This window comes from Lepus europaeus, chromosome 2 (genome assembly GCF_033115175.1).
Source record: "Lepus europaeus isolate LE1 chromosome 2, mLepTim1.pri, whole genome shotgun sequence".
NCBI lineage: Eukaryota > Metazoa > Chordata > Mammalia > Lagomorpha > Leporidae > Lepus > Lepus europaeus.
In genome coordinates this window covers 132,548,749-132,576,709 of record NC_084828.1, presented here as the reverse complement: position 1 = coordinate 132,576,709, position 27,961 = coordinate 132,548,749, and the positions used below count along the sequence as shown (strand labels likewise).

Below are 27,961 nucleotides of genomic sequence, written 5' to 3'. Positions count from 1 at the left end.
ATAATAGCTGAGGCAAAAAACTTTAGGCAGAAGGTCTCAAGGCAGGCAGCAAAGAACCATGAGGTTCATCCTGCACGTGGGTTTGATCACGACCGCCTTGGCCATCGCTCCTGTCCGCTTTGACAGGTAAATCCAGCCATCCTGTGTTCCTGTCTCTGTGTGGGAGGCAGATCAGGGAATGTTTCTTTGCAGCTCACAAAGTTTTCATCTTTCACCTTCCTAAAGGGACAAGGTACTCCGCGTGAAGCCCCAGGATGAAAAACAAGCAAACATCTTAAAAGACTTGGCCAACACCAATGAGGTAAAGGTGTTTAGAAGGATGATGAATCTTTTCTTGCTGTTCTCTAAAAGCTGCTTCATTTTAAATTTTATTTTTAATGCCCATGTGGCTAGCAAAGATAATTAACCAAAGGGGAAATGAATGGTGGGGGCTATTGTATACCTATTTCCCAGACTACACTTCTGTTTTCCCCCCTAAAAGCTTGCAAACAGATTTTTCTAGGTAAAATTCTCAACACCGTGATCAGGACCTCTTTTTAATCCCTGCTATACCCTGCCTACGCCCATCTCCTTCTTCCCACTCCCACCCCAATCTCCTCTGATGGCATAATTTCTGCTCAAGTCCTAACTAACAATGAATGCTGAGATACTGGCCAATATCAAGGCTTGACTTTCTCCAAGTGTGGGTACATTTTAAAATGTCATTCTTAAAAATTAGAACAGTCTTTTAAAGTCCAACAGGCTAAAACAATCGTATAATTTATTTAGCAGTTCCTGTACCCAAGGTACATTCTGGCAGCCACCTTACATATGCCATTTCAAACTCTCTAACAGATTTTCCATGTCAGCATCATAATTTAACCTGTTTGAAAGAAAAGAACTGAAGTTCAGAAACAGTCAATCAAATGCCCAAGAGCTCATGGTTCTAGTCCTAACTCATACAAGGCCAAGCCTGCATTGTAACTTGATTGCTCCCTCTAAAACTTTACAATCACCTTTATCCATTTAAAGCTTACTACTTATTGGAGGGCAGCCTACCAGGGAAAGAGCATGTTCTTCAGAGCCAAGTGCTAGGGTTCAAATCCCAGCTCTGCACTAGCTCTCTACCTTAGGCAAATGACTGGACCTCACTGGATCTCAATCATTCTCCTTTGATAAAGATGACTAACACCCATCCCTACTCCCTGTGGTTGTCGACTAATACCCATCCCTACTCCCTGTAGTTGTTGGCTAATACCCATCCCTACTCCCTGTAGTTGTTGGCTAATACCCATCCCTACTCCCTGTGGCTGTTTAAGGACTAAATGAGCTTCAGGTGGCACCCAAAAGCAGCCCTCCATGATGACCACTGGAGAAGTGTTTTCTATTGGGATTAGTATATCACCTGAAGTCATTCATTCTCTTCACTTTCCTGTCCTCCCACCCTCTTTCTTGCCCTTCAAGCTCCATAGACATCAAGAGTTCAGCCACCTGGCCCTGTATATCTTTTCTCATGAGGAATGTGTTTGTCTTCTTCACTTGGCCAGGTCCTACATAGTCTCCAAGACCCTGTCCAGGCAGCGTCTCCTGCAGGAAGTCCTCTCTGTCCATCACTTCTCATTGACTCAGTCTGGCTTGCTCCTCGTGTTTCCAGAACACCTTATACCTTCCTCTGCCATCAGCTACCATGCTGGAAACTAGCATGTATGGCTCTGTCTCCCACACAAAACATCTTGCTTCTCAAAACTCCTTGATTAGCCTCTTCTGTCATGGCAACAGAGCTCTGTGTGAGGTGCTTAATAAATGTTCATTAAAGTCCACTGAACTCTAAACTCTTGCTCCACATGACCATACTAGAACACAGAAAAAGCTTTTATGATAAGACCACCTGCCTAATGTGCCTTTAAATCATTCTGCATCTCTGATGTCCAACTCATGCTATAGTTTTTGATCAAAATAAACAGACATGTTGTTTGGTTCATAGCAGCTGCATACTGTCCCATTAATGAGTACCCAGAGCTACAGCGGGTTTCTATTATGAGACATCCAGGTAGATTTGGACATGCCCATAAGGTTCGTGTGAGAAGTGGAAATTGAGTAATTGCTTCACATTTCCCAGGTTGGAAACCTGTACTTCGTTTGGTTCACAACTCAGTATGATTTTTGAAGAACCACAAGAATTAGAATCTTCTCAAAGTCATTCTAAGCTGAATGTTATTCTTCTGGGCTCTTTTACTTAATTTCTGAAAATCTTGGGGAGAGAGAGATAGAGAGAAGAAAATCCACACTTCTTAAATGCCTGTGTTGTGTCAGACCTCAAACTCATTTCATGACTTTACAACACCCCTGGCTATTAGACCCATTTTTCAGGGGAGAGAAATATATCACAAAGAGTTTTTGTAACTTTCCCAAGAACATATAGCTAAAATAATGATGAGACTGGGAGACTACCCCTTCTGTTGGACACAAACCTTCCAGGAATTCCTGAGGTTACAGGGACATCTGGTTTTGAGGCCTGGCCAGGGAGAGAGGGAGACATATTTTAATATAAGTCCCAATTAGATCCAGATGCTATGGCTAAATCAATTGTGAAATAATCCTATTCAACCCCCAAATGGTAGAAGCAAACAGATTGACAAAAACAGCTACTCAGCATTTTTGCATAAGTGGATGCAATGTACACTGTCCTGAAAAAGTAATCAGTACAAATGATTTCTTCCCAAATTTCTAATATTCAACTGTTCTTTGCAAAAAGCTCATAAGCCTATTAAAAGAAGGGTTCATATCTTAGTCACACTGAACCCCAAGTTCCCTTCATGGAGTTTAACATGGTCATTTCTTAACAAATATGCATTGGGTGAGCAAGTGAACAAGTGTGTGTAACACTGAACTCATCTCTGTAGCTTGACTTCTGGTATCCAGATGCCACCCATCACGTGGCTGTTAATATGACAGTGGATTTCCGAGTTACTGAGAAGGAATCCCGAGCCGTGCAGTCTGCCTTGGATCAAAATAAAATGCACTATAAGTAAGTCCTATGCAAATATTTAAATGTATTGGATATTTGAAGTTTGGGTGGCCTTGAATTTGAAAAGAAAACATTACAATAGAGATATTTTAATTGGGTCCTCCCAAACCTAAAGCTCTATCTGTAAAATCAAGTTCACAGTTACTTCCAGGAGGTAGGATCAAGCCTGACAGCTCACCTCCCCTCTTCTATGTCCTCTGATCTGCAGGAATGACAGTTACCTACATCTGCCTACTCCAGGCCAGCCCCTCATAAGCACTGAGCCCATGTGAAAAGGCAGGGATGGTTCAGCCACACTTCATCACAACCAATGGGCAATCAACCCAGACAGAGCTGAGCTACTGCTGATGGCCAGCACCACGTTCTCGTATTTGAATTCTCCTAAGCCATAAGAAGAGGCCAAAATACGGTGCTCATCCAAAAGCAAAAATGTGTTCATATGAAATATATAATGAATAAATGATTCTTTATGAAAAAAATTCTTCCTCATAGAAGGCAGCAAAATAAGGTTTAGATCAAAGAAGAGAGAATCTCAAATAGCCAAAGGTACAGAAATGAGTCGTTCTGACTCCACAGAGAAATAAGAGGAAATCAGAATTTATTGGGCACCAACCCTGGGCTGTGTAGAGTCTGGGCCCTGAGGCGGTAAACAAAAGGGAGCCCAGCAATGACTATCACAAATCAATGCATAATTTAGAAAAAAAAATGTGTTTTATACTTTCAAACATTCAGCGGTTGGAAGTGGTAAGGAGAGCAGTTTTAACTTTCTCAGGCCTTCTCACTGCATATGGAGACGCTCACTGGCGAAGCACCACTACACACTACTTCTGCCCTTGTGAACCTGCTATTCCATGCTTCCACTATCTAACTTAGTTTTTAGTTCAAAGAGCCTCTTCTAGAAGAGAGAAAGATTCTACTGATATCAATAACATCATTTTGCAGATGCCCATCGTGACTTGAGAGCATCTGTGATATTGCTAAAACATCCCAAATAAATACTCAGGTAATTCTAATGAAATTAAGGAAAGACATCCATAATAGGAGTATGCATTCCTGTGTATGGTTTAAAAGTAGCAGGCTATTCATTGTGTGTTTACTCATCCTTGTTTTTGGTTTTGCTCTTGTTTTAAGTGGGCAATGATAAAAATGTAGAAGCTAATAAATTGTGAAAGCATGATTAATCATCAACTTATACCAGCATTTGGCTCTTGTAAATGAGTATATTGACATGTACCTTTCTGTTTTTACAAACTGTGTCATTAAAATTAGAGTAGACAGTTCATAAATGCACCTCCAAGACCGCAGAAACTCAGAGTACGTTATAGGCCGTCTGCAGGTGACATCGTGTCTCATCTGAAAGCAACCGCCCCTCCACCGCACAGCAGCCCTGGTTCCTGAGTCTCCTGATTCACTCCACAGCCAAGCTTCTCAAACGAGTACCTCAGTTATCACATTGCCCTCGTTACTTCATTCATATAAGCCTATCTAGATTCCTATCATCAATTAATTTTCACAAAGTATCCAGCCTAAGGCAGAATAAAGTAGTGTAATGGTCAAATTTTATACAATTTTGCTCGAACAATAGGATTAAAAAATGAGATATTCTGTCCTTTTAATAACCTTGTAATGTAGGCAAAAATCTAACTGATTGACATGAGTGTAAATCAATAGAAGACACCCAGGCAGGTGACTGTCATCCTCCCCTTTATTAAACAGCTCCCACAGTCCCTCTCCCCACTTTGGTCCTCTAGGTCTCTCCCAGCTTGAAATGACTGTAGCTCAGCTGGAGGCCCGAATCCGGACTCTCACAAACATGTGCCTTTCACTTTGTCTTATACCAAGAGTATTTCTTGCTAGCTACATCAAAAACCAAAGTGGTAAACTACCTATACAAATTAGTTTTATCTAATTAAGACACAATTTCTAGAAATTGGCCCAAATTAGCCACAGTTGTGGGAAAGCCACATAATTAGATAGTCACCTTCCTCAAAAATATAAATATGTAAAGTGATCAGTGCAGACAAGAACTATTTAAAATCTTGTTTCCAAGTACTAATTATATAGATAATTTTATTTGCATATTAATTATATTGCTACTTGGTGTCACTCAGTAACAGAAGAGGGGTTCCAAGAACAGAAACATCTGGTTGGACCCAAGCACCAGGCTGAATAAAACCATATTAAGAGGCTGGTTTGACACCATGATTTACTCAGACACCCTTCATTAGACAGTGCATATAAACCACTATTTAGTTTCAAACATCTGTGGGTGATATTTTTTTCAACTTTAAGAAAATTAAATTATGAAATCAGATTTTGTTTTAAAGTAGCCTACTTGTTTCATTTTTATTTACAGTTGCACAAAATCATGAAAGGCTGAGTCCAAAAATAAATAATATGTCTGTACTAACAAACTCAAACAGACTGATGAACACATGTCGAAAGGAAAACACATCCATCGGACCGAGCCTCAGGGCAGACACCATATTTATTTAGCAGTTAAAAACCCTAGTGTTGTTACTAGATTTCTTCTGCATTTCAGATAGTCTATCTTTCCTTTGATCAAAAAGTGAGATTAAAAATTAAAGGTTTAATGAAAGGTAATCCAGAAGACAACATAAAGACAATAATAGAACATAAATGCTACAATTAAATAAAATCTTACTAAGGTCCATATAAGATTATGTGAGAAATGCAAAGGAGATATACACAGACCGACACACCAATAATCAACACTTCATTTTAATGTTTAATTACCTAATAATGTTCAGTCATAAATTCATATTCCAAGTGTATTCCGTCATATCAAAGAAATCATTACAGTGTGTCACTGCATTCACTTTTCCTTCCGCTCCTCATGTTCACAGACTACTTGCCCAAGACTATGACACGTATGTTGGGTTTGCTACAAACGTGGAAGAGGAATCAGTGGAAAACAGAAGAGTGTAGTAGGAAAGAACGTGCTTCTGAAGCAATTCTGTCTGTGTCTAGTACCATTCAACTCATGCAGTAGGAAGTTTTTAAGATCTTCCCACTTCATTTACCTCATCTGTAAAATGGGGATAATAAGAGAATGCATCAGGGGCCAGCTTTGTGGCACAGTGGGTTAAGCAGCTGCCTGCTATGTCAGCATCCCGTACAGGTGCTGGTTCAAGTCCTGGCTGCTCCATTTCTGATCCAGCTCTCTGCTAATGCACCTGGGAAGGCAGCAGATAATGATGGCCCAAGTGTAGGAGACCTTGATGGAGTTCCAGGCTCCCGCCTTTGTCCTGGCCCAACCTGGCTCTTGTAGTCATTTGGGGATTGAACCAGCAGATAGAACATTTCTCTCTCTCTCTCTCTCTCTCTCTCTCTTTCTCTCTCTCTCATTCCCCCATCTCTAACACTCTGCCTTTCAAACAAATATATCTATTTGAGACTGGAATGTATTTCATAGAGGCTGGCTGAGACCATACAGTTGCTCCTTGCACATATCCTTTATTTGTGTTAATATAGGTATGGGAAAGGCCACTTGCACATGTGCTTACATGAGTACATGCACACACATACACACATAGATACCCTCATATCAAACACACACACACACACAAATGCAACAAGGAATAATTAGAGGCTATCACCATATGCTCTCTTTTCTTACTAGCAAATGCATTACTGCCTTAAAGTTTATTATCCAACACATAGTGTGCCCTAAATGTTGGGAAATGCACGTCAGCAAGTACAAGTTTGATGCATGGCAACCCAGAGAGGGAGTCACTAGGGATAAATTGGATTGAGTGGAAATCTGAACTCATGGTTTGTGAATAGTCCCTAACCTGCTGCACTGCAACAAGAGAATCCAGACCAGTTTATCAGGCACCCTAATAGCCTTCCCCATTGCTTGTGCATGTGCATGCGTGCACACACACACACACACACACACCAGAGTCTATGGCCATCATCTACACTGCCCCACAGGTCTGCATTCCTTTGTTACTCTCTAAAAGCATCCTTCAAAATGTCAAATGCCTCTTCTTTGAACCTCTTACCTGCTTCTTGACACTGGGAGACAGGTTCCCACGAGACTTGGTTGATTGAGCAAACCTCACACAAGCTTCTAAAGGCAATACCCAGGGGTTTCACTTTTGTGATAAGGCGTTCTTATAGAATGGTTGCAATTAGAGTACCAAAGTCAGACATGGCTAAGTTCCAATCTCAACAAATGTACCTTACCGGTGGTGACAGGAACCTCCATAAAAATGGCACTTACATAACAATGTTGACAGGACAAAATGTAAACACAGAGCTGAGCAGAACGCCTGGCATATAAGAAAGCCTCAATAAACATTAGCCACTTATATTATTAAATCCCCAGTGATAATTATGTGTCCTTCCACCTACATTCAGGAAATTTTTTTAAAACAAATTAAACCAATCTTGGAACACTAAAATAATATTTGAGAAAAAGTAATTTGGTTTCATCTGCTTAAGCCTTGCTGCTGGTTAGTGGAAGGGCTCATGAAAATAACATCTGGCCCTAGTTCTTAATTTCCAGCCTTAGGCTTAATTTTTAGTCCTTATCAGCAACAATCTGGCACCATTCTCGTGTCCTCATGCAGCTGCATTTGTGGGAAGGTTGTATTTTAGCTCACACGATTTCTTTTTTTCTTTTTCCTTTTTTTTGGCTGCTGTTATCACAAGAGCTAAATTGATATGTGTAAGTCTAAAAATATTCTTAGATACAAGCTTCCTGTGTCTAATTAATACTGCCTTATGTTGCAAATCAACCTCTGGGATCACAGAAATTTCTCTTTCCCTTGGTTCTTCTACTTCTATCAGAGCAGGTGGAGCAAAAGCCATATGCCCTCTTTAGAGCTAAAAGCAATTAATTATATCTGTAGTGATCCCCCAAAATATAACTCCAAAAATCTCAGGCTCCATGTGAGTTTTAGTGCAATACGCCCTATCTAATCCCCAAATTGCTATCACAAATTTATTTTCTCAGAAATCCCAGATTCCTAAGTCCAAAGCTAAGCATTCAGTGAGTTACATATAATGTGCATAATAATGTGTTTGCCAGTGCTGCTAATGGGAATCAATATTCATGAGCAGTACTTGGTCCCATGTGCTAAATAAACTCTAATTAGGAGATACGGCATTTGCGCTGCGCATCAGAACTCAGATCAGTCAGTCAAGCTGCAAGGGGAAACTGAGACGAGTGGAGCTCTGCACTGTCACAGTTCATTATCATAAACAACTGAAGAAATCAAAGAGCCAAACCACCACAAGGAGCCAAAGCCCAGTGTAGAAACATGTGCCATCCATAAAGTGTTTGTCAATTCTGGGACTGAACCTAACTGCTTCTCTGAGATACAGCAGATGCGAGGCCGGCCAAGTGCTTCTCGTATGTCACCTTATTTCATCCTCACTCCAATCTTGCATGTTATATTTTGGCCCATTGTAAAAGTGAGGAAACTGAGGCTCAGCACAGCCCAAGATCATATTAAGTATTGAGAAGCAGAACTGGGGTTGGAACCCAAGAATGTCTGACTACAGCTCACTGTTTCCTTATTTGACAGGATATACAGTGGTGGAAAGAAAGCATCGTATGGTTTTAAATAACTAGATTGAACACTGAAACACAGACAGTACCTTCCTGCTTACAGGACCCACCGCCAACAGGATTAAAATCACGTGCAGTTCATTACCGAAAGTATGGAGTCCATGGGAAATGAGATCATTCAAATAAGAAAGTTGTTCACAACTTCAAAACGTCCTTTCTTTTAAATATTTTCATTGAAATGTTTCCATTATATAATATCATTCTCTGTCCTGAAAACAGAATATATTTAACGTAGTTCAGCTTTGGGTGAAAAAATATTTTAAACACAAATTTTCATTCTGTGCTATAAGAAAATCATATCTTTAAGGGCTCTTGACACTTCAAAGTATCTTGGACCATTTGGACTCACAACCAGCGACCCCTGTGATTGCTAAGTCCTGCATCAAGGTGGTTTTACCTTGATGTTGTTACTATTGCTGTTTTCTGTCAGCTGTCATCTACTGGATGTCTGTGTGCTTGCTTTCAGCAAGTCATCTCACCAACATCCAATGCCTCCCTTCTAGGTTAAACAAGCTTTTGGAAATGTATCCAAAATATCAGAAACACTGCTGTTTGTGAGGGAGTTTGTAAATCTGCTTTGCTGTAACATAATATTTAACATATTAAGGAATCTAATCAGACTTTAATGCAAGCATATATCAATGGAATATATGTAAATTGATCATATAAATAAATATTGCTATATTAATGTCAAAATTACATTCAACATCATACCTAGTGGAGAAAAAAAATTTCCTATTTAAAAAAAGCAGGAAAAAAAGAATGCTTTCTTTTACTACTTTTATTTTCATTGTTCAAAGAGTTAAGCCAATGCAATAAAGCAAAGTAAAAATGAAATAATTCCTGGAGAAAAAGGAGAAAGCAGTTATTTGCAGAAGAAATAGTGATATAGAAAGCTTTAAAGAAAACTAAAAATAGAATTACTGATTCAATCTCCATCGTGGTTATTGGTCTGTTTAGGTTTTATATGTCTTCATGACTGAATTTTGGTGGATTATATGTGTTCAGGAATCTATTCATTTCTTCTAGGTTTTCTAATTTGTTGGCATACAGCTCTTTGTATTAATTCCTGATGATTATTTTTATTTCTGTAGTATCTGTTGTTTCATATCCTTGTTCATCTCTGATTTTAGTGATTTGGGTCTTCTCCTTTTTTTTTTTTTTTTTTTTTTGGTTAGTTGGGCCAATAGTATGTAAATTTTTTTCAAAATAAATTCTATTTATTTTTTCAGCTCTTCATTTCACTGCTGTTTTGTATTTTTTGTTTCAATTTGTTTATTTGTTCTCCAATTTTAATTAATTCTCTCCTACTAATTGGGGTTTGGTTTGTTGTTGTTTTTCTAGGTTCTTGAGATTCATTGATAGTTCACTTATTTTGTACTTTTCCAATTTCTTCAAGTAGGCACCAATTGCTATAAACTTCCCCCTTAACACTGCTTTTGTTGTATCCCATAAGTTTGGATATGATGTATTGTCTTCATTCAGAAATTTCTGCTTTCTCCTTTGACTTTTCTTCTATGACCCACTTGTTCATTCAGGAGCATTTTTTGGTCAGTCTTCATGTATTTGCATATGATCTAGAGACTCTTGAGCTGTTGATTTCCAGCTTCACTCCATGCAGTCAAAGAAGATGCATGGTATGATCTCAACTTTTTTTTAATTTGCTGAGACTTGCTTTATGTCTTAGCACAGGTCTATTCTAGAGAAAGTTCCACGCACTGGTGAGAAGAATGTGCATTGCCACTGTGGGGTGAAAAGTTGTGCAGATATCAATTTAGGTCCATTTGTTCCATAGTGTCAATTAGCTGTTGTTTCTTTGTTGATTTTCTGTCTAGTTGATCTGACCATTGATGAAAGTGAGGTGTTGAAGTCCCCCGTTACTATTGTATTGGAGTCTATGTCTCCCTTTAGATCCATTAACATTTCTTTTAAATCCCAGGAGCCTTGGCATTGGGTATGTATACATTTATTATAGTCACATCTTCCAGATAAATTGATCCCTTAATCATTACCTAGTGCTCTTCGTCATCTCTTTAGATAATTTTTGTGTTAAAGTCTATTTTGTTTGATATTAGGATGGTTACATTTGACCCTCTGTTTTTTGCTTTCTGTTAGCATGGAATACCTTTTTCCATCTTTTTACTTTCAGTCTGCATGTATCTTTGTTGGTAAGATGTGTTTCTTTTAGGCAGTAAATTGATGGGTCTTTTTAATACATTCAGCTTGTTGGTATCTTTTAACTGGAGAGATTATTATGGTTTTTTTAAGTTTTATTATTTTGTCTTTTACTTGAATGACAGAGTGACACACACACACACACACACACACAGAGGGAGGGAGGGAGGGAGAGAGAGAGAGAGAGAGAGAGAGAGAGATCTACAATTCACTGGTTCACTCCCCAAATGTTTGCCACAGACCAAGTTGGGCCAGACCAAAGGTAGGAGCCAGGAACTCTGTCTCTTAAGTGGGTGACAGGAATACAGGTATTTCAGTCATCACCTGCTGCCTCCCAAGGTACACATTATCCAAAGCTAGAATGAGAGTAGAGCAGGACTCTAACCCAGGCACTCTGATATGGGACATGGGGCAACCAACCAGCATTTTACCCCATAAGTATATATTTTACACACACAGAATCTATTTTTTGAGCAAGCCCCATTTTAAGTGCTCTACACCCACTTGTTGTAGATTATCATATTGGACAGCACAGGTCTAGATAAACTGGGAGATCAGAAGCCAGACACACGACGTGTTGGAAGGATATGGCTAGATGAGAATAATGAAGAAACAGCCAACTTGATTAAAGATAGAGGAAAAGGAAGAGAACTTTTCTGCAAATGAACGATAACCATGCTTCTGTTCCCCATGATAAAGGAGCATTTTGTCACCTCTCTGTCAGACAGGATCCTGGTTGATGATCTACAAGAAGAGATTGAGAAACAGTTTGATGTTAAAGAAGATATCCCAGGCAGACACAGCTATGCAGAATACAATGACTGGGACAAGGTAGATTATAAAATGCTTCTTCTGCAAAGAAAATGTGACCTCAACATTTGTTGTCATTTGGTTTAACTTCTCAAAACTGATTTTGCTCTTAAGATTGAGGCATGGACTGAAAAAATGATGTACAAGCATCTAGAAATGGTCTTTCGTATCAAAATTGGATCTACTGCTGAAGACAACCCACTATATGTTCTTTTTTTTTTTTTTTTTTTTGACAGGCAGAGTGGACAGTGAGAGAGAGAGACAGAGAGAAAGGTCTTCCTTTGCCATTGGTTCACCCTCCAATGGCCACTGCAGCCGGCGCGCTGCGGCCGGCACACCGCGCTGATCTGAAGCCAGGAGCCAGGTGCTTCTCCTGGTCTCCCATGCAGGTGCAGGGCCCAAGCACTTGGGCCATCCTCCAGTGCCCTCCCGGGCCACAGCAGAGAGCTGGCCTGGAAGAGGAGCGACTGGGACAGAATCTGGCGCCCCAACCAGGACTAGAACCCGGTGTGCCGGCGCCGCAAGGGGGAGGATTAGCCTATTGAGCTGCGGCACCGGCCCACTTTATGTTCTTAAGGTAAAAATAGTTCCAAAACCACTGGTTCTTATTACTTTTTTAAAAAAATCAGTTTAAAAGTTAATTTGAGTCACTACTGAGCTAATACTAAAAAACAAAGACCTCTAGACATTTCAGCAATAAAATAGAAGTGATAGGTGGTTTTCAGTGGAATCAAGAAAATGTCTGAATAAAATGTCAGAGATTGCACAGTGAAGAAACCCATACAGATATGTCATCCCACAGCTTTCTTACAAGAGTTCGTGATGTCCTTTGTGTATAAAACAGTGAGACCCCAGGACAGTACAGTTTAAATCTCATGTTGAAGGGCAATTCCCTCTGTAATGAGCTGACCATGGCCATTCAACTGCTACTGGATTTTTGTACATTCAACAAAATAGCTCCTGAAGCATTCCCTCAGTAACAGGAAGCCCATCCTTACCCTGAACCCCCATCCATTCATCGTCTCCAATCCCCAGAATAAACCCAAACTCTCTCTAAAATGACATTCCTTCAAATATCCAACACTATTCTTCCTCCCCACTCCAAACACTATGCAAAGCCTGCTGCACTCCAGGATGAACATCTCCAATTTATGAAACCAGAAAAGCAAAAGGAAATGATAGAAGTTAACTTATAATCTATTTCTCATAAGATGTCAGCAATAAGAGAAACAATAGATTATGATATTTTTAAGCTCTAAAAGTAGCTCTGACCGTAAGAAAAATTTGAAAAATATTCAACATAATAGATTATGAATTATGTGTAGACATTTAAGGACATATACCATGGTCCTCTCAGAAAAATATGCATATACATTCTACAATAGACAGGGAAAGCACTGTTTTGAGGATATGAATGAGTTATTGGATGACATGAGATCAATGTGTGCATTCATGCAAAATATCTTAAGTTTATTTTTAAATAGATTGGGAAAAAAGATGAAAGAAGAAAGGCTATTTTTATGGATTGTGGCATTCATGCACGAGAATGGGTCTCCCCAGCCTTCTGCCAGTGGTTTGTCTAGCAGGTAAGTGAATCAGAACAGGAACACTCACAGTCTCATTTGACTGTCAGGTCTCAAGTACTACAAGTGGCAATATTCCCTTCCAAACGAGCGAAGTCCCACCTAACTAGAAGACCCACATTTGATGCTGTCAGGGAATAAATGCTCTGGATTTTCCTCGTATTGCAGTTTTTATAAAATTGACACCTCCCTTCAAACTTCTAGAATTTCAGCTGAGAGTTGATGAGACTAAAACAACTTTCTCAGCTGTAACATGAAATTTTCCCTTATAATTAAGCATGGGAAATCTAAAACTACTTTTACAATACAACCTGTAAATTTCACCTTTTCTCAATGAGCTTAAAACATAGACCTTTAGTTCTGGTTTGGATGTGTCACATGTACTTGGCATTTTCATATTTAAAATTCCTTTCCAAGTTCAAAATAACTCATTTTTACATTAAAACTAGAATACCTGTGTGTTATTCTCACTCTACCAATGATGTATTGATTCCTACTATCTTTTCTAAAAAATGATTTATTTATTCATTTACTTGAAAGTTTGAGTTACACAGAGAGAGCAGGAGAGGCAAAGAGATAAAGAGAGGTCATCCATCCACTGGTTCACTCCCCAAATGGCCGCAACAGCTGGAGCTATGCTGATCTGAAGTCAGGAGCCAGGAGCTTCCTCCAGGTCTGCCACGCAGCTGCAGGGTCCCAAGCACTTTGGCCTTCCTCTACTGCTTTCCCAGGCCATCAGCAGGGAGCTGGATAGGAAGTGAAGCAGCCAGGACCCAAACCAGTGTCCATATTGGATGCCGGCAGTGCAGGCAGCGGTTTTACCCACTACACCACAGAGCCAGCCCCCCTACTATCTTTTAATTTTGTTCTTCTGCCAACTTCTGCACCTAACACACTGATGGTGTATGCATGACAAGGATTTCTAGGCATGGATACTTTCACCAGAGAAGAACCTGCCCAGAGAATTGACTTGTTCCTGCAATTGTTGTAGCTCCCTTTATTCAACCCATAAAGGAACATGTATGTGTGCCATAAATAAGTACAAATATTTCATGTTGACTAAGAATAAAAATAAAATTATAGGACTACAAGAAAATCTCTTAGCAGGCAGGCCTTATGGCACAGCAGGCTAAGACACCGTGTGAGATACCCACAGCCCCTATGAGAGTGCCCAGGGTTCCAATCTCACCTCCACTTCCAGTCCAGCCTCCTGCAAATGTGAACTCTAGGAGACAGCAGAAGATGGCTCAAGCACTTAGGTACCTGCCACCCATGTGTGAGACCCCAATGGAATTCCTGACTCCTGGCTTCAGCCTGGCCCAGCCCTATATGATGTGGTTAACTGGAGAGTAAACCAGCAGATGGAAGATACTTTCTCTCTCTCTCCCTCTGTCTCTTTCTCTCCCTCCCTCTCTCTCTCTCTCTCTCTCTCTCTCTACCCCCTTCAAAATAAATTAAAAGAAATAATTTATTTATAAAAAATAATGGTCATTGCAACTAATGTGACTGGTCTGACAACTGTTTCTCTTTTTCTTCTTTAATATATATATATGGGTTGTTTATTTTTGCATCATTAAAGGACAATACATTTGAAATCATCTGACCCTGGACCAATGACTCAAGCAAGGGTAGTTATTACAATTATAACCACAGCTTTCCACACAGTAGATAATTTTCACACAACAGCCTAATTTTTTCCTACTCCCACAGGCAACCAAAAGTTATGGAAAAGATAAAATTATGACCAAACTCTTGGATCAAATGAATTTTTATGTTCTTCCAGTGTTCAATGTTGATGGATAAATTTGGTCAGGGACACAGGTATTACTTAGTACTCTCTTGTTTGCATTTAAATGATATATTATATATTGGTTTTAATACACATTGATTGTTAAGCATTTAGTTTTTATTAATATAAAGAGAAGAGATTTCATGTAGTTCACAGATAAAATTCTAAGAATACAATGATATTTCTCTCCATCCTTCCACCTTTCCCTTCTTCTTCCTTCCTTCCTTTCTTTTTCTCTTCGACATTTATTTAAGGTTGGGTAACTATTTAGTTCTGCTTTCCCAGGCCATAGCAGAGAGCTGGATTGGAAGTGGAGCAGCAAGGTCTCAAACTGGTGCCCACATGGGATGCTGGCACTGCAAGGTGGCAACTTTACCTGCTACACCACAGAGCTGGCCCCATGCCTCCACTTCTGACTCAGCTTCTTGTTAATGCCTGGGAGGGCAGCAGATGATGGTCCAAGTACTTGGGTTCCTGTCACCCATGTGGGAGACTCAGATGGAGTTCCTGGCACCTAGTTTCAGCCTGGCTCTGCCTGGTTTTTGCAGACATTTTGGGAAGTAAACCAGCAGATGGAAGATCTCTCCCCAACCCATCACTCTGCCTTTCAAATAAATTAATTTTTAAAGGGGGTGGGGGGGAGTCACTTAAAGACATTATGAATGCATTGATTTCAAATGAGAAATTGTTATATTCCATAAGTTAAGGATGGAATTGAGGTGAGCTGTTGTATAGAAAAGATTTTTTAAAAAAAGATATCTGTCTTTCTACCAGATGTTTTACTGCCCTCCTGTTGCTAAATAAAATTAATCTGAACTTCCAGGCAGATAATATCATATCAAGCTCTCTTCCAAAAATTTCATCCAACAGTAATAATTTTATTTGTATTATATCTGAACCTATAAATGCTGAAAATTTTAAGAAAATTATAATTAAATACGAGTGATTTCAGAACAGTATTGATTATTTTCTAAAATAAAGACCTAATCAGTGGTTTTTAAAGCTAAATGAATTATGTCATCAACACCTAGGAATATTAATATTAAAAACTATGTTTCTGAAAAAACCACAAATTATAAGAAAATATTTTTTCTTTATAATACATGCCTCAAATTAACTAGACAGATTTTAAATAAAGCTTTAGATACCTGCAGAGAGAATCTGAGATGATCAAATTGAAAAAAAAATGCAAACTGATTTTGTGTTAACACTTCTATCACTCAATCTGGCAGGACCGCATGTGGAGAAAAAATTGTTCCAAGAACCGAAATTCCAACTGCATGGGCACTGACCTCAATCGGAATTTTAGTGTCTCATGGAATGGTGAGTAGCAGACTTGGTCTTCTGGAAAACTGAGCATTAAGACACCAAGCTTAAGTAAATCACCAACTTGTTTCAATAAAAGTAGGCATTCCTTGAGTATTAATTTTCACGTGATGGAAGATAGTCATCACCACCGCTGAGGAACCGTGACTGTTTCACCGCAGGAGGACGTGTGAGGGACAGAGCTGCTTCTCCGGCCACCTGTTAAACAATAAATCTAGCTCATTGAAAATCAGGCACACTCTAGATGCACAAAAATTCAGATAATCTGAAGAGATCCTCTTCCTGGTCTGATAAAGACTGAGAAGCCAGTGCCCTGTTGTGGCACAGAGGGCTAATTCAGTGCTTGCAATGCCAGCATCCCGTATCATAGTGCCTTTTTTTTTTTTTTATTTGACAAGCAGAGTTGTAGACAGTGAGAGAGAGACAGACAGAGAGAAAGGTCTTCCTTCCATTGGTTCACTCCCCAAATGGCTGCCACGGCTGATGCTGCGCCGATCTGAAACCAGGAGCCAGGTGCTTCCTCCTGGTCTCCCATGCGGGTGCAGGAGCCCAAGCACTTGGCCCATTCTCCACTGCCCTCCCGGGCCACAGCAGAGAGCTGGACTGGAAGAGGAGCAACCGGGACTAGAACCTGGTGCCCATATGGGATGCTGGCGCCGTAGGCAGAAGATTAACCAAGTGAGCCATGGTGCTGGCCCCCATTGTGCCATTTTGAGTCCTGGCCACTACACTTCCAAAGCAGCTCCCTGCTGATGTGCCCGGGAAAGCAGAAGATGGTGGTGCAAGTATTTGAGCCCCTACCATCCATGTGAGAGACCTGGATGGAGTTCTAAGCTTCTGACTCTGGTATGGCCCAGCCCTGGCTGTTGGGGCTACTTGGGAAGTAAAACAGTGGATGGAAGATTTTTCTCTCTTCCTCTCATTCTCTCTGTCAGTCTGCCTTTCAAATAGTAAATCGATCTTTAAAAAAAACAATATTGAGAAATTAGTGGTTAAAACCAACATACAGGTCATTTATCATGAGTTTAGCGAACAGAAACATCTGAGGCAAAGCAAATGAAAAGGCTTAATGGAATGCTCTGCTAACTGGAGGCCTGATACCTTAGATGGTGTTCTAGGTCCTGATGGCTTTGAACTCATCATGACCTACTTTCAAGGAGAAATTACCACTGCCCCCCTTCATATCATTTGGTTGTAAGTAATGTCTTAGTTTTTACCTCCATTCTTCCATAATGAATATGACAATAACTGCAGACAAACTTCCTGATGAAACAGACTGAATAAACTTGGGCTCAAAGATGAGTTCCCAGAGAATGAGAGCTAGAGTTGAGTTGGAACTAGGTCTATCTGGTCCAAGCCCTGAGTTGCCCCCAATATATCAACTTCCTGAGCCCTAGGAAAGGAAGGGACATGAACAAAGCTAAGAACATTCGCGGGAGTTAAGTCTGTTGCAATCTGGCATGTGTGTACAGAGTTGGTGCTCAGTGACGAGGACAAGAGAGACATGGAGGCAGCCCTGTAAACATGAGAGGTCAGAGTGTTTAGAATGATTGTGGAATCCATGTTAGAAGAGGCAGAGCCTGTACGGTATGGAGCAGATTGTGATCTCGTCCACCGTATCTTCTGCAGCTTTCCCTGACACCAGTAACAGTGTCTGAATTTCTATCAGGGCCCTGCACCAGAGTCTGAGAGACAAAAGCTCTCACTGACTTCATTCGAAGCCACCTGAAGTCTATCAAGGCTTCTATCATCTTCCACTCCTGTTCCCAGATGCTATTGTTTCCCTATGGGTTTACATCACAATTGCCACCCAACTGCAAAGATTTGGTGTGTACAAAAAATCTGAGTTCATACGTTGACACTATGGCTGACTTTGTCTGTTCTTCAGTAACAACTTGGGTTCTGTTGAAAAAATTTCAGATGTTAATGCCAAAGAAAATAACTAATGAAATTTGCCTTGGAGTTAAATTCATGATCTTCAGACTAATTTTTCACTTGATAAAAATATATCAGTAATAAAATCTTTCAATATGATTCCAAGAAAAATTCAGTAGGAAGAAATGTCTAGGTCTATTGCCACACAGCACATGGTGGAGTTTAACATTTACTGCAGATCAAATTCTGACCTCACACACAACAAATGTCTAATATAAGAGCAAAGACATTTGCTAGTCTTATCTCCAGACTCCAGCTTTAAAAGATCCACTGTATTGGGACCGGTGCGGTGGCGCACTGGGTTAATCCTCTGCCTGCAGCACTGGCATCCCATATGGGCACCGGGTTCTGGTCCCAGTTGCTCCTCTTCTAGTCCAGCTCTCTGCTGTGGCCTGGGAGGGCAGTGGAGGATGGCCCAAGCGCTTGGGCCCCTGCACCTGCATGGGAGACCAGGAAAGAAGCTCCTGGCTCCTGGTTTCAGATCGGCGTAGCTCTGACCATGGCAGCCTTTTGGGGAGTGAACCAATGGAGGAAAGACCTTTCTCTCTCTCTCTCTCTCTGTCTATAACTCTACCTGTCAAATAAACAACAACAACAAAAAAAAAAAAACTTAAAAAAAAAAAAAGGTCCACTGTATCTTTATCTTCCTGATCAACTTCTAATTGATATTACTTCTTTTACTATCTGGAAAAATAATATTCTGAGTGTTTGTAAAGTTTCTGAATTAAGGACTAAACTCTTTCCAAAACTCTGATCCTTTATGAAAACAAATTTTATCATATGAGCTTTAAAAAAACATAAACACTGCAGTGGGTTCTTATGATCACAGAGACAGTGTAGATGAGTGGCTAGAGGAGTAAATATTTTTAATTGCTATAGAAGAAAAGAAGTAAAGCAGATGAAGCCCTCCAGATCACACAGTGGTTGGAAAATATAGCACATCTAATAAAAGCTATGGTTAATTACTACTTCATTAAATTAAAACTTTTTAAAAGAAGTCACAATTTTCATTTTGACTTCAGTCAATTGCATTCAACACAACAGAATTTAATTGCATTTACATCAAAGATTTGAACAAGTCCTTAAAACCATCCATGAATAAGGGAATTCCAAAAAGTTCTTGGAGAAGCAAGCATTTAACCTATTGGGTAAGCCACCCACATCCTTTATCAGAGTGCCTGGGTTCAGTTTTGGCTCCTGCTTTTGATTCCAATTTCTTACCAACACAGAACCTAGGAGGCAACACTGACAGCTCAAGTAATTAGATTCCTGCCACTAATGTAGGAGGTCTAAATTGTAATCTGGGATTCTGGTTGCAGATCCAGCCATTGTGGACATTCAGAGAGTGAACCACAGTGTATTAGAGCATTCTCTCTCTCTCTCTCTCTCTCTCTCATTGTCTCTCTCTCTCTCTCTGTCTCTCTACTTCTCAAATACATTTTTATCTAAACAAAAGTTCTTGCATATTATGAAAAACTATGCTATAATTTCAATTTTTACACCAACATAAATTTAATTCCATTTTTCTATAATTTTTGAAGTACCCTCATATAGATAACAAAGAAAATAAACAAGCAAATGTGACCTGAGTCACTTATTATCCAAACTACCTGAGATTCTGACCCCAAGAGTTTGATTAATTTATGCAAATTAAGCAATGCAATTTCAGGCTACTCTGAAAAATGATACTATGGATAAAATGTGTAGATATACAACAAATCACTTTGAGTAAAATGAGAGTTCTGACAAAGCAATTAAATTGACTTTAAAATTTTATTTCTTGGTTATAAACATTAAAAACATCTTCACCTGAAAAACAATTATGTTAGTGACAATATTCCTGTAGTTCATTCCAACAATCAGTTCTCATAGCACACAATATTAATATACATCAAAAGTCAAGAAATACTGCCTGGAGTAGAAACCCTAATTTAACAGCTTTATTTTAAAGAGCATCATCCACCTTTCTTCCCTTGGCATGCTGAGTCAGATGAGGGGAGAAAGTCCTGCATCAATATAGACCTGCTGAAGACAACTGAATGGAGATCACAGAACAAACTGGAGAAATTTGCTTGGGAAGAGACAAAAACTGAAACCTGTCTCCAGAAAAATATCTGAGAAGAAGAAGAATTTGTTTCAAAAGAAAGGAGCAGAGGAGAATAAAAACATAAAATGAGCTGTGGCACGACTGTACTTGTACATAATTGATTTTTCATTAAGAAGAACTTTTACAATGACGAAACATCTTGTTGAAAATGTTCCTCATTTAACTGTTCATTTTATTTTGATCCTCAAATGCCAAATAATCAGTAAAATTTACTTTTTTTAAACCCACTATGTAATGCCACATGGTGGTATTGGCTATAATGCTCATATCATAAATGATGCAAGTATTTACATGGTGCTCTATTGTTCTGCTCCAACTTTCCTTGCTCTCTAGGCCAAGGTTGCCAAGATTGGCACTGAAGCTCTGTCAAAGCGATATGAAACCCACTACATCTATAGCCCAACAGCATCAGTAATTTCTAAGTTTTTCCTGTTATTTACAGTGTTCTTTTCTCTGATTCTTTTTTATCAATAATTTTATTACCACATTTGTGAATTAGGATTAAAATTTAAAATCGTTAATTTAAATGCCAGCTTTCATGGTAAATTCTGAATTCTATGTGAATCTAGTGGCTATATTCTGTCTTTTTCTTGGGATAAGACTTCTCTAGGAACAAATTATACTGATGTTTTACAGGGTTATAATGTCAACAGAAATTATTAAATAAAGACAAATTCACAGAATAATTAGTCTATTTCCTATCCCCTACCACCACCTCTACCAATGTTTATACTTACAGAAACTAACAAGACCTTATTGACACTCTACATCTCTTTTAAAAAACCATTTAGCTTTCATTGGCCTCTATTCTTTGGCATTGCCCTTATGCAAGTGCAGTCTTTTCCTTAGCTCCTGGTAAGAAAATGTGTAGACAATCAGATCCAGCCACTTTGGTCATATGGAAACCAGCTTCTCTTACATATCCCGTCCCATTGTGCTCAACTGAAATCCACATGGTGGACTAAGAAAAAGCATCACAAAGTTCTAGTTCTGTAGCTTTTGTTTAATATTATTAGTACCACTCCCTATTCTTCACTATTTTTAGATTTTCATTGTCTGTGTTTCTGAGCTGTTGACTTAGATTTCTTGGCCTTGATTTTCTTGTCTCTTATTCTGCACCCCAGAAATCACCAGGCTTTTTCTGTACAGGATCACATAGTAAACCATTTTGGCTTTACTGACGGTATCAGCTTCTATTGCAGCTGGGGCATTGTGGCTCAAAAGCAGCCACAGACAGTCAGTTAACCAATAGGCATGCTTGTGTGCCAATAAAACCTCATTCACAAAAGTAGGAAACTAGCCATGATTTGTACAGGCTGAGCAATATGTGCAATTGTTTGTTGTTTTATTTTCTTTTCTTACAACTTAGGCACTGTGCTTAGCCCTTGATTTTAATATTCTCAATTAATCCTCATAAAACCCTATGAAGAAAGTAGCACTATTTCCCAGTTACTAGTAATCGCTAAAGCTGGGACTTAACTCCAGGTTTTAACAAAACCAACGTCTATGATCTTCACCACTGTGAACCTTATTCCCCCATTTGATTTTTGCAGCTATCATTGCTTTTTTATTTTCAAGCAATAATTATATCAACAAAAATTCATTAGTTTTCACCAAAAAACATTAATTCAGACCTTGGGAAATTAGATCATTTCTGTTTTTATGGCAAACACCCACCAGCCTTAGTTTGGGATTACTTTAGTAAAAATTACCTTTTTCCATACCAAATCTAAGCTTCAATTCCTAATACCAAACATTATATAACATTCTCCATAATTTGCTTATGAAATCTTACCTTTGTAACAAAACCTAACTCTTCTAAAGTAACAACAATGCTTCAGATCTCCTCTCAACCCCACAACCTAAAGCACAATTCAAGGCATGGACAAACAGCAGAAATCATTCCCAAAAAATTATTCAATAAAAATGAAGGCTTGGCTTACTCAAAAGCAGTGAACATGATGAGTTGAAACTCCAACAGAACTGGCCTTGATTTAGCCTACTTCACTCTTGGCACCAATGATAGCCAACCTTGTTAGCATAAAGACTGCTTTTTATCTTGTAAACATTTCACAGATAACCCCACCACCAACAAACACACATTCATACTTCCATGACACTTTTACAATCTGTGGATTAAAAAAGTAAATATGTGCATATGGATTCCTTGCAATAACTCTGCGTGGCCACAGCTTAGCAACACCTCCTTAACCCAAGCTAGAAGTCCAAATTTGAAACAAAAACTCTACATCGTCAGTAATTTTTATGGAATTTTAAAAAGTCAGAGTTATCCAAAACAATTTTGACAGCCTATTTATTGAAGGCTTCTTTGGTAAAATTGGAAAAATGACTAAAAAAACAAAAAGACAAGTCCCATTCCAAGCAAACATTTACCAACCATCACCTAGAAACCAGTTACAGTGCTGAAGCAAAAGTGTACTGACACAGATGATCTCCAGCATCCAAATAGATTTTGCTATAATGTAGCCATTCAGGGATTCATTACACACACAGGTGAATGACAAGATTTCAAAACTGATGATATATACCCAACTACATGTGTGCGTTTGTGTCAAAAGTGCACAAAGCAAAGAAAAAGGGAACAAACTAGAATAGCAGTTTTAAATGTCAGCCTATTTAGGAGATACTAAGAAATACCCAGGGCCAGATAAACCACCCAGACAATCATGTAAGAGCAACTGAACTGAGTAGGAAGAGCACAGAGATATTCTCAGAGACAAAGAACAAAGAGTTCCCAACAGGAACAAACTTTGCAAAAGGCAATTACAGTGTCAAAGAATACTTTAAAAAGTTCATGGGTGCTGCAATTGTGGCACAACTGGTTAAGCCGCTGCCTGCTACAGTGGCATCCCATATGACTGCCTTTTCGAGAACAAGATGCTCCACTTCTGATCCAGCTCCCTGCTAATGTGCCTGAGAAGGCAGTGGAGAATGACCCAAGTACTTAGGCCCCTGCACCCATGTGGGAGACCCAGATGGAGCTCCTGGCTCCTGGCTTCAGCCTGGCCCAAGCTGGCTGTTGCAGCTAGTTGAGGGAGTGAACCAGCAGATAGAAGACCTCTCTCTCTCTCTTTCTTTCTCTCTCTATCTCTCTCTCTCCCTCCCTCCCTTCCTTTTTTTTTTTTTTTTTTTTTTTTTGAAGTACCCTTGTATGTGTATGTGGAGGGAGCATGGTGGATATGTGAGTGTGTACATGCAAAATGTAAGGCTACTATAGCTATGCAGGGCATTGTATCACAATCCCTTACTGAACAAGAATTTATGGGACATCTATGTAATACCTCAACATTCTCAGTTTCAGAGATGAGAAAAGTCAAGACACAATAACTGCTCTCTTGGAAGTTAAATACTGTTTGGAGGAGCAGACAGCAGAAGATGCCATAGCTCCAATTCCATCTTGCGCGACCTTCAAAATGGAAGGATAGGGTCAAGAGGATTACTACTCTGTGTAACTGTGTACCATTCTTTTTACATGTGCTTGTTGTATTATAGCAAAATGTCCTTTTAAAGAATTGAGATTAGGAAAGAATTTCCTGTTTTATACAGGGCTGTAGCAGCTTGATAAATGTTTGAAATTTCTAGGAGTGACTGCTTTAATACTATATTTGATTGAATGTTAATCAAACATTCATGAGAAGCAGAGGGGAGCAAAGTGGTTAACTTGGTAAGAATGCAAAACAAATGTACCCCCATGACTAAAGTTTAATCATTCTAATATCCTGTCACTTAACAAGTCCCCAGATTTGGAGGAAAGCATCCAGCATTTGCCAGTTTTTCTCTTTCTGTGCTTTGATGAAGATAGTAGAAAAAGGATGAAGGAACACTTTTTAAACTCAAATCATGGAGGGATCTCGACCTTCAGAATACAATAAATATAAGTTTGTGATTTAAAACTAGTTGCTATTAGCCTGGGGGATTCTCTAACCCAACTGTTCCATATGAGGATGGGTGGAATCTCCATGAGGCTACTCCAAACTCACAGACCCTATTTTGGCATCCATTGTTGAAAGGAAAGAACATGGAGAATCACTTTGCAGCTCTTAAGCAGTTCTGCCTGGAAATACTCACAGGCAATTGTAATTGCTTTGTCATAAACAAGAGTGTCAATTTGTTGGGTCAACAACAAGAGTCACTGTACACTTACTCCTCATGTAGGATCTCTGTCCTTAATGTGTTGTATAGTGTGATTTAATGCTATAACTAGTACTCAAACAGTATTTTACACTTTTTTGTTTCTGTGTGGGTACAAACAGTTGAAATCTTTACTCAATATATACTAAACCGATCTTCTGTATATAAAGAGAATTGAAAATGAATCTTGATGTGAATGGGATGGGAGAGGGAGTGGGAGAGGGGAGGGTTGCAGGTTGGAGGGAAGTTATGGGGGGGAAAAAGCCATTGTACTCCATAAGCTGTACTTTGGAAATTTATATTCATTAAATAAAAGTTAAAAAAAAAAAAAAACCTAAAACTAGGAAACAAACATATCAGGTAAGTTACATAATAGATCTTGAAACCTGGGGAAATAGCAGCTGACATAATCTATAGTCTAAAGTCCAACTTCCTATTAGAATGATGGAAGAATGATGATCAGGCCCTACCCAAGATTCTGATTTCACCAGGTAGGTGGGGCCCAGGCACTCTCACTTTAAAGCAGCCAGAGTGAGGAGTTGTCATTTAGCCTAGCGGTCAAGATGCCCAGATCCCACATCAGAGTGCCTGGGTTCAATTCCCAGTTCTGGCTCTGACTCGAGCTTCCTGACATTGCAGACCCTGGGAGGCAGATGTGATGATTCAAGTGCTTGGGCCCCTGCCACCCAAGTGGGAGACCTGGATTGAGTTCCAGGCGCCTGGCTTTGGCCTGGCCCAGCCCTACTTGTTGCAGACATTTTGGGGTGAACCAGTAGATGAAAGATCTCTCTCTCTCTCTCTCTCTCTCTCTCTCTCCCTCTCTCTCTTTCAAATAAAATAAAAGCATATCATTAAAAATCTTTTCAGTTATCAGCCCACAAGAGACAATGATTCTCAATGCGTGCACAGCAATTTCACCTATGATGCCTCTGCCAATAACTTCAAACTTCATTTGCCCAAACCCCTGAGCGATTGATGCTAATACATTCTTTAGTCATCCTTGCTGTTTCTTTTCCCTATCAGAACCCTCTCTGAGTTCTTTTTCCTGTTATTGCCATTTTTTTTTCAAGCACCTAGATTGAAAGTTTATTTTTGTTTTAATCAAATTCTTTGACATTCCTCTCCCACTGTTTCTTACATGGAGCCCCTCATTTCTACTCCCAATGTGGTGATTCTTCCCTGTTCTTTCATTTTATAATACTTCCTAACTGGGGGCAGTGTTGTGGCACAGCAGGTGAAGCCACTATTTGTGGCAATAGCATTCTGTACCAGAGTGTTAGTTCAAGTTCCAGCTGCTCTATTTCCAATTCCACTTCTTGCTAATGTACTTGGGAAGGCAGCAGAACATGACCCTAGTACTTAGAGCCCTGCCACCCATGAAATAGATTAGTAGAGAGTTCCTGGGTCCCCGATTCAGCCTGGCCCAAACCTGGCTATTGTCACCATCTGGGGGGTAAACCAGCAAATGGAAGATCTGTTTCTGTTTTTCTGCCTTGCAAATAAATAAATATAAATCCTTAAAAAATATTTCTGAATTGATATACTCCTTCCAATCCATATTAGTCATCCTACAGTGCTGAAGTGTCTTTAGTGCCTTCCAGACAAAATCTCAACTCCTACTCTGATTTAAAAAGTTGGCCAAGGGGCTAGCACTGTGGCATAATGGGTAAAACCAATGCCTTTCGTGCCAGCATCCCATATGGGTGCCAGTTCAAATCCTGGCTGCTCCACTCTTGATCCAGCTCTCTGCGATGGCCTGGGAAAGCAGTAGAAGATGGCCCAAGTCCTTGGGCCCCTGCACCTGTCTGGGAGACCCAGAATAAGCTCCTGCCTTTGGTTCGGCCAGCTGTGGACATTGCAGCCATTTGGGGAGTGAACCAGCAGATGGAAGACCTCTCTCTCTCTCTCTCTCTCTCTCTCTCTCTCCCTCTCTGTAACTCTGCTATTCGAATAAATAAATAACTCTTTTAAAAAAAAATACAGAGGTTGGCCAAGCTCTCCCCACAAATTCTCACTTGGTCCCTTTGCTCCAACCCAGATAGAACTCACTGGTCCCTAAAAAAGCCTGCATGCTTTCCCATCCTTGTAGCTCTCTATACAGAATGTTTTTTCCATCTCCACCTGGGAAAATACCCCCTTTCCTCAAGGCTGTCCTCAAAATCCACCTCAATCATGGGGAGAGTATTGGAGCAGGAACTAGATGTGAAATGTCATCGCTTCACCAAGCATAATCTTTTTTCCTCTAAATCTTCAGAAACTTTTGTTATCTTCCCTATGGTACTTAACATATTCTGCTCTGTCTCTGCTGGTTTGCACTTTAGCTTCTCTCTCCTCAGCTATAAATTCTGGGAGACACTTCTAGGATCTTCATCTCTGTGCCCTGTACCACTCACCCTCCTCAGTGCCAAGTTAAGTGAACTGAGCAAATTAAAGGTTTAGGAGATATTTGTTGAATAGTCTAAGAGCCAACCTTGCCTCTTTCCACCAAAATTTTCTTTCTTTCCTTCCTTCTTTCTCTTTTTTTTTTCATCATGGCTGTGAATTCTTATCTTCCAAACATAAAATATTAATGCCAATTAAGCTCCTTACTTGTTCCAAAACACAAATTATTTTATATACCAAAAAAACCTTTTCTACTATATAAAGCAAAATACATATATATGCATATATAGTATGTGTACTCATTTACATAGTAAATCATTTCTAGATGTGTGTTTACATTTCCAATTCTTGACTAAATAATATTATCCTTAGCAAAATTTCAAAAAATGTAACATGGAAATTTAGATTTGGGGTTTAAATATTTCCTTAAAATAAACTGATGTCAGCTTTCTTCGTTATTTAACCATGACATCATTTTACCCTACCAACATGAATAACGAGCGATTTAAATGACTACAAAGGTTTTAATGTTGTGTAGTCTGCACAAATTTTCATAGTGGTTTTCAACCTCCAGTGACTCCTCCCTGCTTAGTTTCCTCCACTGCTGGCCCCTGCTCAGAGCACCTTTGTGTGGAACAACATGTACCCAATACATCCAACTTGGTAGTGATTTCACAGAAATGTAGTTTTTCAAATGCAGCACAAGTTTAAAATGGATGATGGGTTCCACAATCACAATGATGTTTTATTATATACGCTATTCCATCAGACCACTACTCTCATTCAATTCTGCAATTAACTGTGCCCATAATTATTTTTTGGCTAACTTTATCCCAGTGATTTCTGTCTCAGGGACAACATTAGCAATTGTCTCTAATTAAATATTTACTGCTTCTGTTTTGCAGACCCAGCATCAGGCATTTCTCTAGACTGGGCTTACAACCTGGGCATCAAGCATACATTTGCCTTTGAGCTCCGAGACAGAGGCAAATTCAATTTTCTACTTCTAGAATCTCAGCTGAAGTCAACCTGTAAAGAGACCATGCTAGCTGTCAAATTCATTGCTAAGTATATCCTCAAGCATACCACTTAG

The 27,961-nt window shown here is 39.4% G+C and overlaps 1 protein-coding gene across 1 annotated transcript; it reads left to right on the top strand.

The window, feature by feature from the left end:
• The first annotated feature begins 58 nt into the window (after window positions 1-58).
• CPA3 (carboxypeptidase A3) lies at window positions 59-27,961 on the top strand. Its single transcript, XM_062178582.1, is given in 14 exon segments — window positions 59-126; window positions 226-301; window positions 2,883-3,007; window positions 11,513-11,615; window positions 11,709-11,809; window positions 13,078-13,180; window positions 14,888-14,998; window positions 16,199-16,293; window positions 17,385-17,403; window positions 17,944-17,977; window positions 17,980-18,119; window positions 20,668-20,756; window positions 22,556-22,557; window positions 27,780-27,961. Coding segments are annotated over 14 exon segments (1,248 nt in total).